General features: G+C 34.0%; 1 protein-coding gene across 1 annotated transcript in view; it reads right to left on the bottom strand.

Moving 5' to 3' along the window:
* The window catches only part of neb (nebulin), a 62,753-nt gene extending 57,128 nt beyond the window's left edge, over nt 1-5,625 (bottom strand). Inside the window, exons 1-4 of the mRNA XM_073855132.1 lie at nt 5,506-5,625; nt 4,769-4,850; nt 4,459-4,530; nt 722-790 (exon numbers count right to left, since the gene is read on the bottom strand). Coding sequence (XP_073711233.1) covers nt 722-790; nt 4,459-4,509 — 120 coding nt within the window. The 5' untranslated portion in view covers nt 4,510-4,530; nt 4,769-4,850; nt 5,506-5,625. The remainder of the gene's footprint in view (nt 1-721; nt 791-4,458; nt 4,531-4,768; nt 4,851-5,505) is intronic.
* Between the last annotated feature and the right edge of the window lie 6,290 nt (nt 5,626-11,915).

An 11,915-nucleotide genomic window follows, 5' to 3' on the forward strand; every position in this document is an offset into this window, starting at 1 on the left:
GAATAGGGGACAATGCTATGCTCAAAATGGCTGCCTTCCAGTTCATTAATTGAGAAAATTGACGATTTCTTGAAGGAGGGGCTCTGTACAGAGTCAAGTGAGGCGCTTGCCAACCTGTGCGCATGCATAATAGCTGAAATGACCTCAAAAAGTTTGTTTTAAGTGCAATTTTAGCTTAAGAAGCAAACGTATGGTATAGTTGATGTCAGGTTTTATGGTTGGTCAGAAATATTTAGTTTAATTGTGATTTTTAGCATGCAATTTTAGAGATATCTGTCTTCCCCCATTCAAGTAGATAAGACTGGCCCAAGGCATTGCAAAGATGGCCGCCTCTCTAAAGAGACTTTGATATAAGCCGACACCAAAATAATTATTTCAGTTAGCAATGTAAAGAGGTTATGCACTAAAAATCAGGAACCTTGACATATTAAGGTGGTAATTTAATCTCAGCTGTTATTAAAAAAATTAAGATGGGAACTGCAGAACATGCACTACGAACAAAGTGCACAAAGACATGAGTTTTACCACAAGCTAGTACAGCATTAAACAGACAAAAACTAAAATATTACATTTACACACATACTAAAAGCGCTATTAAAAGCCTTAATATCACTAATGTCATTTGCACAGCGCGGTAAAATGTAGCATGAGGGCTATTTTGTATTTTTTTGTTCTTGTATAGCCTGTTGCACCAGAGGACTCTGGTGAGGAGATAATTTACCTCTACACCATGAGACACTTTAGTGGTGGTGGTGGTCCTGGTGGTGATTGTTGGACCCTCCTCATAGTACTATAAATATAGGAAAAACTCTTGGCTTTCAAAATAAGGATCAAAGACTTTTGATAATAATACAATATAAAGGGAAAGTGACTTTTTCCAGCTCTGGTAGCAATTTATTCAGTGTAATAATAAGATCCATTTGATGTTTGGCATACCTGCATATCAAAAAAGTTATTCAAAGAGTTTATTTTTTAAAAAGCTGCCTTTTTTACATTGCATAATTTTCTTACAATGCATTTAAGCTGTATATTTAATTATTATTAACACATTTACTGAATATCTTAGTAGTTGTTTAAATAATGAAAATATACTAGTAAGTATGTCTCCATAGAGCTTTGACTCTGATTGACAGAGCCGTATGACCGGCCATTTTAGCAACCAAATGACCTCACGGCTATTATTATTTACTCTGCTTAACATATTGTCAATGTAGTAAATAGAAACAGTGGGTCAGGAAACAAATTCCAACACAAACATTCACTGACGCATATTTGACTGCACTGTATAATATTCAATCATGCATGAGACTGATGTACTATGAAAAAACCATGACCAAATCATTGAATTTTCAGACTGACCCAGACTTTAAATACAGTGTAAATTACAGCATAAAACCAGAGCTGGAAAAAACACCCCAGATGAATTTACAGTAGCTAGAGGTTTCTTTATTTGGACCAGTCGGTAGCAGAAATATATACAGGTTTTTGTTACCCTATCCAATGCCGTTTCTGTTTTAGAATACAAGATGTAAAAAACTGTAATGTAATGTAATGTAAAACTACGCAGTGAAACATACTGTAAATGAAATCTGTCCGCATACAGGTGTTATTTTTCCATGAGTCCTCCCCCCAAAGCATTTTATCAGCATGACGTTAATGGTTAGGAGTATGATTTACAACGGGGCTCGTCTCATTTGCCTCCCTGCGTGTGTGCTGGAGATGTCGACTTCTATATTTGTATCTCTTGGAAGAACAACTCGGCCCAAAGCTCAGGTCCACTTTTCCATTAATGGGGATGAAAGCATATTAAAAAGATTCGCAAAATGTTATTACTAATTCTATATTATTTAAACATCACATTAATTTAATAAAACTATGACTTGGAAAATTAACTCCCAATAAAGAATCAACATAGTTTCCTTTAATCAGTATTATTAGTATCAACAAATATTAAAGTGATGTAAAAATGTATAGTGTATGTCTGCTTTCCACTGGTCCAATAAAAGAAACCATTTGAATCAATGTTGATGACTTTGAGATCCTGTTCCAAGTGTAGATGAAAGTAGTAGTGAAATCAGAGCGTATAACGTACCAAATGATTATCCGTGGAGATTGACATCATTTTAACATGTAAAATGGTATTCCCATTTCCAGATTGATATGTTAAAGGGGAATGCAAAAAATGTAATTGTAAACCAAATAAATGTGAAAAATACGTAAGGAAAATTTATGACAGGCCGTTGAATAATGCACACCAAAGCGGGTTTTCAAAACTATTTTCAGATAATTTAACTGACCGATGTCAATTATTCAGGTTATACCACGGTGATCACACCTTACGTCATTGTTCGGATGTTTGATTTTAAGACACTTGACAGGTTTTGTCTTTAAAATGCTATTGTGAGTAGGACTATTTTTTATGCATATCATCTAAAACATCCATGGCTAATTCCAAAACATTTTACAGCGAGAGAGAGCGAAAGAGCAAGCGAAAAGACTGTAGGGCTGGGTATCGATTCAGATGTTCCAGATTGATTCGATTTCGATTCAAAAGCTATCAAATCGATTCCATTTAGATTCTCGATTCGATTTTCGATTCCGGTGCTCGGGCTGGTTTTTATACTCGATTCTCGATTCAACTCAATGAATATAGATTTAATACAAATACTATATTAATAAAAAAGAACAGTGAACAGAAGTTTACAAGTTGGTAATTAATAAAAAGAAATTAAAATCCACAACACTATCATCGTCGTCTCGCTTGTGAAATCTAAAATGCTTCCATACTTCTGACTTTTTATGTGAATGTGGCATCAACGTCAATGAAGCACCTGAAACCGCCATTTTAAGCACTGAATGAATGAATGACCGGCTCGCCTCTCGCTTCTTGGTAACATCGTGCAAGGCAAAAAACAGGGTGACATCTAGTGAAGAAGACTAGTAATTACATTAACGTTAATCTTACGTTCAATGTTTGCGTAAATAAATATGAAAGAAAAAAATAGATTCTGCTCTTTGAGAATCGATTTAGAATCGACCACATAAAAAAACGATTAATCGAAGAAAAATTTTTTTTTGCCCAGCCCTACTACTCACCCACGCACGTTGCTTCTGATGTAGTTTCAAAGTGTTTTCAGCAATGGGAACACTGTGAACAAGTTGGCCTATCAATTTGTTATAATTTTATATTATCAGGAATGAAGAAGTAACAAAACTTAACAAGCCGGCAAACATTGTTTATTCATTATTTTTTAAATTATTTTATTCATTCTTTTCAATTCATTTTCCACTAACAGAAATATTTTTATCCTTTATTTGTTGAAATTAAATAACTCAATTATTTTAATTAAATTTGGCTTAGTGATATGGAACTGTAATGCATTCGAAAGACCTGGAACTACTTTATAGGTGTGCGTTGACTAAAAAAGAACGCCTGTGTAACATTTATCAACCAATCAGAATGAAGCATTTAACAGCCCCGTGGTATAATAATGCAATATTTTAATGCAACAGTTTTGTAATCCCCTTTAGTATATCTACATCGGAAATAAACACGAAAGTATACAAGGTGTACTTTAACTCTATTTCCCAAGGAAATACTGAATTAAAGTTCCAACCTTCTGCTTTCACTCTTCCATTGAACACTCAGACATACATTTAACAAAAAACATTTTTTTTTAACAATGAACACAGTAAGACAATACTTAAATAGATAACATCACAAAAAGACATATAGGTGCACAAAGTCACTGTAAGCTTCAAAAAGACTTTTAGATCATAGGCAAAGAAATAAAAACATTTATTATCATAAAACAAGACTTTCATATAAAATAAGTATAATTTTTAAATCTTTATCACCTACATTTTAGTTTACGCTCCTAATGAAGCTTACAAATGATTTGCTGGTATGAACAGAACATAATCCCACTGTTAGTATAAAAATGAGAGTATTATATCTAACAATGGTTATTTCCATTCGGGTTTCAAACAAGCACTGTTGGTAAAAAATGCAGAAAACAGTCCATTCCCATATACATAACAAGATCTTAATACCAGATTATGACAAATGTCTACAGTACTCATTACATAATAATAACATGAATGATCTATATCTTGCATTTATGCATTTAAATGCTTCTATTGATAGAATTGATGCATTGTAAAATTATTGCCGGGGACGAAATATTTATCAAATGGAATTTACTGCACAAGAATGCTGGAGCCTCCCAGTAAGAGGTCATTTGAAATGGGATCCAATGCTAATCATATACGACATCAGAACTGCTGACTGTGGACTGAGCTATCATAGATCACTATTCATAGGATTTGCCAGTATACCTACAGTAGACCTGAGATCTATGAGAAACTAAGGTACTAAGCTAGTCAAAAAGCAATATAGACCAGCATTACTTTTAAGTCATACGTCTGGATTTTGCATTGCAATGAAATGTTTCTTACCTCTTCATACTCCTCCTCCAACTCATCATCAAACTCCTCTTCTGATGCCATGTTCAAAGAGTTTCAGTAAATCTGCACATTAAGATCACACAGTTTAACACTGGCACTATAAACAAGCATTTCTGTGTATATGTAACAAAACAATACTAAACTTGTTAGTGCTACACAAAACATGACAATGAATATCATGCATGTTAAATATTTTACATTAAAGTTTATTTCACTTAAAATGCACATACAATTCTAAACAGACCGTTCGTTTTGGTGTGAAAAAGATAATTGTGCTTAAAGATGCACACGCCTGACATACCTTAGCAACCTTACAGTAAAGAAGGTGCTCACTTCCCATTCACTTGAGTTTCTGCTATTCCACTTTGTGCGTTCCTGCAAACCTAAACAAAAACAGATGTGTCAGTTTTTCCTCTGACTGATCTGATGCACCTTATGGTGGTGGATCAATGACAAAAAATATCTCAATTTTTCCAAAGTCTCTCGCCAGGCCTTGGTTGGTGAGAGGGTTTGACACCTAAGACCACTAAAACGCTGCGCCTCCTGGCTGAAGGCTTGGGACAGCTGTCTGAATCGCTCCAGCTATTTGTCATGTAAGCCAATGCTGCAGGCTGATTGGCTGGCTTTGTTTAGCTAGTGGAGATCCAATGCCTTCTGAGGCTGCAGGTTAAATTTAGGTCTGGCAACTAACTACCCTTTTTTAGGACCTGACTACCTGAAAATCACATCAAATGATAGTTTTCGGTGCATATTCATCATAACGATTATGAATGGGGACGCTAACACACTCCTGCCGTGAAGTGGCTTCAGATAATCTCCAAAAAAAAGTCCAGTTTTGAAGAATAAGTTCCAGTTTTCAATAATAGGTAATCGTTGTTGTTCCTATAATGGTCTTATATACTTCTTATCAAGCTGTAGTTGAAGGGCCGACCCTCAGCATCACCTCCATCTACCAGAAGATGGTCAATCCAAAAGAGCAGGCCATGCAAAAAGCGCTGCAGAGTGAAACTGTTTGCTTTTTTGGTTTTCCGTGCTTACCGGTGAATTTAAAGTTTAAACGTTCCCCAAGCTGCCAGAGCCTCCCCAACTCTTCCCTCCTGAGAAACGCTGGTTAACAGCTCACAGCTGCGACTGCACTCCTGTTATCATGTGCTCCTATCCACCAATCACTGGGCAGCATTCTCAGATTTCAAAAGCTAAATATACATTAGCCATCATTTAGAAAAGTGCACCTGTTCAGCAAATCACCAGCATTAAAACTATGAGGAAGAGAAAGAAAAACACCGAAAATTAATTGAAGGAGGGAAGTGATGCTGTGTTCGAAAGAAAGATGTTTTAGGAGGTGTTAGTCTGTCGAGCACTGATAAAACTAATGTTTTGGGTCTTACCTATGAAGATGACCTGGGAAGTCTTGAGGTCAGTTGTTTAAATCCAAGTGTAGATTAAATCAAGTCAAGGCAGGGGGCAAGAATAAAATAAAAAAAAACATGAAAAGGGACATCAGGAGAATTAAAGGAACGATCATGAATGACTACATGTTTACATTTTAGTACCTAGTGTGCATTACACATGCATTACAAAGCTTTATGCAACCTTGTTGTTTTTTTGTTGGTTTTTTTGATGATTGCTAAACATTTCTTGAGTATGCAACAATTGGTACATGTCATCATAGTTGGTTTTGTTTGAAAACATTGATGCTAATCCCACAGCAACCCCGTCTCCAAGTGCTTCTGATCAGACAGACAGCTGCTGTCTCACTTTTCTATTGCACTTTGTGTCTGATCTAATCTTAATGAGCATGTTACAGTATTAAAACTATTCAGGGACATACAAAAATATAGCAGACACTATTTTTAAAGCTTCCTGAGAGGCAGCAGGAGGGTAAGGGCAGAGGCCATATTTCCCTGAGCCCTTTATACTTTGTGTCATATGGACGTGTTGAATAGGACTCTTCTCTGATAGCATTATACACATGTAGAAAAATGATAAAAACAATTAGTTTTGATCCTGGTATTATTTCCACTAAAAGCCTTCAGTTCTCCACAGCTCCTTGGTGGGGCAGCATTACAGAGTTGAATGACGGAGGCAGCTGCATTGGTGTCTCAGCTCACCATTTCCTCCTGTCCTGTCAGTCTGCAGGAACCTGCAGTGACAAATGAAAAAGTGTAGCTCTTGTCATTAAGGTCAATACAGATGCGCAAAAGCACACAAATTTATGACATTTTGGAGCAATTAATATGCTAGGGTAATGTCATCGCCCCAAATCATATAAGCTATTTCTAAAGTGGGCAAACAGATACGATGCTAATTTTAAAGGCAACAATGGAGCAGAAATAAACAACAATCCCAGCAACTCGCAGCTATTACATTATCTAATCATGAAAAAAATTTGTATTTATTTTAACATCTTTTGACAATTTCATTACACGAATGTTCAGTCAAATTTGTATTTATATCTGTTATGTTTATAATTTATTCACTTTACAACAATTTCAAGAAGACTGAATATGGTTTGCTTTAAGCAGACCAAAGAATTACCCACTTTACATTATTACAAAAATTCAGAATAAGGTTCATACACATATAAAAAATCTTGTCTTTTCCGACAAAATTACCAAAACATCCTCAAAATAATATATACCTAGTCATTTGAAATGCAAAAGCATTTGTCTTTATTTCAGAGAAATCTTACAGAACGTTGTGAAGTTAATGGTTAAAAACAGATGTTTGACAATGTGGTATAAATCTTTTTTTTTCTTAAAGCACACCTAGTTCAGACCACTAGCGACTAGCAAAGGCGGAGGGACATGGTCTCATTCATTTCAATGGAAGCTTCCGGCGGCACGAGCCACAGTGACCATTAGCAACAGAAAGTGGGCGTACCCAGCGACATGATAAAGGTGGAAAAGTTAAATTTTATGCAAATAATCAGCGGCTTTCAGGAGTGACTACACTGAAAAAATTATTCATTCAATTTAGTCATTTTTTTTTTAAAGTAAGTGGTTGCAATCAATTTACTTAAACAAAAGAAAAAGAAAATACAAAACTTTTGTTTAAATGTAACTTATATAAATTGTTTGCAACCACTTACCTTAAAATTTTGTAAATTGAATGAATAATTTTTTTTAACTGTATCGATGTGAGCAAAGCAGTGGAGTTAATTAATTTGTGTTGAGCCAACTACACAAAAAAGTGGTGCTAAATAGCACTAAAAGTGGTTCACAGAGCTGGGTAGATTACTTATGATTTGTAATCAGTTACTGATTACAAATTACATGACAAAATTTGTATTCAGTAATATAATCTCTTAGATTACACAACATTGGTAACGTAATCTTTTGGATTACATTTAGATTACTTTTGACAAATCTTATCTGATTTCAAATATATAAAGAGGAAAACTATATTCAATTCTTTTTCACCAACAAGAGCCTTAAAAACTAATTTTTAAAGTGCAATGTATGGACAGATAATACTTCAGAATACTTTATTTACAATTTTAAGTAAATAAAACAAAAACAGCAACATTGCAAAAACCATATTGAATTCGCTGCAACAACGATTCTACGTCTAAAATTTCACCTCACAAATAAAACTGAATTGTTTCTTTTAAACGGCGAATTTCTTTAAAAATGAAGTGTCTATACAACCAGACAGTGAACAAACGCAAAGTGCTGCTCCATTTTGCATATTGTCTCGTTGTTGCTAATCTCCTGTGCGATTTCACACCCCTCCCTCTCCCCGGAAAAACTTGAACAATCACGAACGTAAATACGCGGTAGGTAAATTTATTAAAACAAAAATAGAAGATTTACTAAATTGTGAACATCTTACTGGCATATTGTGAATAATATGTAATCATGTAATCCATAAAAAAGTAACAGTAGTCTGATTACGAGTATTTTAAAATGTAGTTTAATCTGATTACAAGTATTTGATTTTTGAGCATCTATGAAGAACCAGAAGTGGTGCTAAAGCATGACTAAAGCACCACTTCTACATACTATATCACGGTTATAGCACTTAAAGTGGTTCCTCTACGATTATGAGCAAGTGAACCACTTTTAGTGCTATTTAGAACCAATTATTTTTTTTAAAGTGTAACTACTTGCTTATGTTTGAAAAAGAAAAAAAACATTTCTTTTTTTATGATGTGGACACTGTATAAAGTGAAAGATGGATCTACTTAAAAAATTACTTCAATTGGTAATGCATACAATTTTTGGCTTAATCAACTTAAATTTTCTCACATGAAAATTTTTAGATGATTTTTTTTTATTACTTCAAATGTTATCACTTAAATTTTGGCTTTATCAACTTACATTTTCTCACTTTAGGTGAACATTTTGAAGTGAAAAAAAAAAACTTTTAAAAATCACTTAAATTGGTGCCACCTAAAAATTTTGGCTTTATCAACTTTCACTTTTTAAGTGAAAACATTTAAGTAAATACTCCACCACTATGGTAATCCCCATAAACTATACATAACAGAAAACATTACAGACTAAGAAACATTAACATGTACCCGTAACCTTCATCTTGTTTGAAAACACATCATTTAATACAATTGTCATGAGAGCAAAGCATTCTGGGAACTCAATCCTTTTCATAGTTTCAGTTAGTCAATAAAAATGTATGACGTTGTCCCAACACAAATCGATTAAGTAAACTCCAACTCATCTTAATTATAGGTAAACTGAGCAAGCAGGTAAGCTTCTTAACTGAGATGATTATTTTCAAAAAGAGAAGATGAAGTTACATGAAAGAGTTACCTTTTGTATGTCAGTATTACCCATTAAAATTGGTGTTCGAACACAAAACTAAAACAAATGTGTAGCATTTAACTTAACTGCTTAAGCAAAATGAACAACCTTTGAATTTTTATGTGTACATGTATGCTATTGATGGAGTTTGTGGTGTTCGCTTCTACACCGAAGACAGCAGGAGTGCAACTTCTGGCTTTGAGCTTTATAAAGCTTAGTCACTGGAAAGATGAGCACCTCATGAGGGGCTGGTCTGAACAGCTGAGGATGGGTATTAACACACCTTGGATGACACTCTGTTTAAATAAAACAACATTGCTCACTCTGGAAAACAACAACATTCTATCACACTGCAGGGGCTGACCACAGATCCTGTGACAGAGGACAATATTTATCAGGAATTATAAAGTGAAGCAGAAATAACTGCACATACCAGAAATAAGGGAAAAGTTTGTGTAGCGATGACTTTCCAACTTTAATGTATGTAACATTGTTGAATATTGTCAAAAAGGTGCAGTGTGTACTATCACATAACTAGCAAACTAAGAGCTTATGAGTACTTACAACCCCACAGTGTTGTCCCATCTACAAACAGATCCAAAACAACTGTAAATATAGTTGTGTCTCATCCTTCATTAATAGGCACTGCAGATCTACATGAGATCATCCTTTGAAGAACGTTCCCGGAGAAAAGTCGATCAAATGTCAAGGATTATACACTCAGATTGTAACAGCTCCATGATATCACAGCTAAGGGAGCAAAGATGAATAAAAAGAATATATCACACTAAGTAAATAAAATAAAATAAACACATTTAACCCTAATAAGTCCCTTGGGGTCAATCTTACCCCCAAGCCACTTTTATTTAGTTAAAAAACATGGTTCCCTTCATCTCAGTGGAATAAGATTTTGTGACTTTTCTAGATTATCTGTTAAGATCATATAAAAACTGGGCTTGATTCGGTCGTTCTAAAAAGGTGTAAATAAATCACCAAAAGGGGCCCTTTGGGGGTACAAATGACCCCAATTGAAATGAATGGGAAATGCAAAAAAAAAATTCTTGTTATTCTTCAAATAAAATCAGTGCATCCAAAATAATCTGAAAATTTTGACACAGAAAGGTTGGCCTGGTACTAGAGCACAAATGCAATATAGAAAATACACACACACACACACACACACACACACACACACAAAGGTATGACTGCCACAGAGAGCATTTTTTACAGAATTTGGCAAAAAAAAAAACAGCCACAGATGCAAAATAAAGATGTAAAATGCCCACACACACACACACAGTAAAACTTACACACACATAAAGACACACACACACACACACACACACACACACAAAGAGACAAAGTCACAAACACGCACGCACACACACAAACACCCTTGCATTTAGTAAAATTTCTGTGACATTTTGTAAAAACATTTCTAAATGCATCAAAAACTACAAAAAAGCTATACTATTTGAAATATTTATTTTTAATGTCCTTTCTAATGTTTATATAAAGATAAATTCACAAAACGTTTCACTAAAGTAGTGATGTTAAGCAGTTGGCCACATCCAGTAAAATGAATGTGTCTCTATGGGCATCTGCTGGTCAAAAAGATTTTATTTCCTAATCTGTAACCATAAAACTGTTTTTTCCTAAACACCAAATGGTCGAATTCAACACATAACATCTAGAACAATATCTAAAAACAATTTAAATCAAATTTAGATAATAATTTGTGAATTTTTCATAAAAATTTGATATTTTACAGGCAAGCTAATGGTGTAGTTGAGGAATTAAGTGGTAAACAGGTACAAAAGTACTTCATATCTCCCAAAACAGCATTATTGTATAGATGGGAAGTAAACAAAAAAAAGACATATTATTTGTATAATTAAAAATGTATATATTTTTGTAATCACCCTTTTCATTTGTGGGTCTTTTTTCCCCTCAGGGAACTCTAACGTATACAGGAAAATAGGGCCTTATGAGGGTTAACAAATACATGATCTTATATTTTAAAGTGTGTATGTCACTGATACCACCAAATTCAAAGAAAGAAAATATATATTGTTCCCACTTAATAATGCACATTTTTATCTGCACATTAAACAGGAAAAACATGTTAAAATACTTCACTTTAATTATGCATTAAGGTTGCTTCTCCAAAACAAATATTAGGAACACTATTTTTATTTTATTTTTAATAATTAATGCATCATCCATTAAGTCTTGTGCCCTACATGTAAGCAGTAACAGAAGGTTAATCTGAAATAATAATTGGCTACGGGTTCTGAGCAGTGAAGCTAACTTCTGTGATTTATCATGAATGAACCATGGCTACCGACAAACCAGCTTAGTCCAGAACTATTTGTTTTATGAATACAAATAACCATTTTATTATTTTATGCATTATTATCGGTTTACATACTTAAAATTAATTTACACCTGCATAATTTTTTTAAATAAAAGCCTGAGGTATTAAAACTGACATTAGTATGTCTGCATGTAACATACAATGTGAAACACTATAATAATTTTAGCATAAATGCTTCATCCAGATTAATTGTAAACATCTCTGAAGTGTGAAAATTCACTTCTCATTTGTTTTTTGTTTTTTTAAATATTATAACAGCTTTCTCTTTCAGAATAAATGAAGTCTCGAACAATTATTATGTGCTGCTG

The sequence above is a fragment of the Misgurnus anguillicaudatus genome, chromosome 17 (genome assembly GCF_027580225.2).
Source record: "Misgurnus anguillicaudatus chromosome 17, ASM2758022v2, whole genome shotgun sequence".
NCBI lineage: Eukaryota > Metazoa > Chordata > Actinopteri > Cypriniformes > Cobitidae > Misgurnus > Misgurnus anguillicaudatus.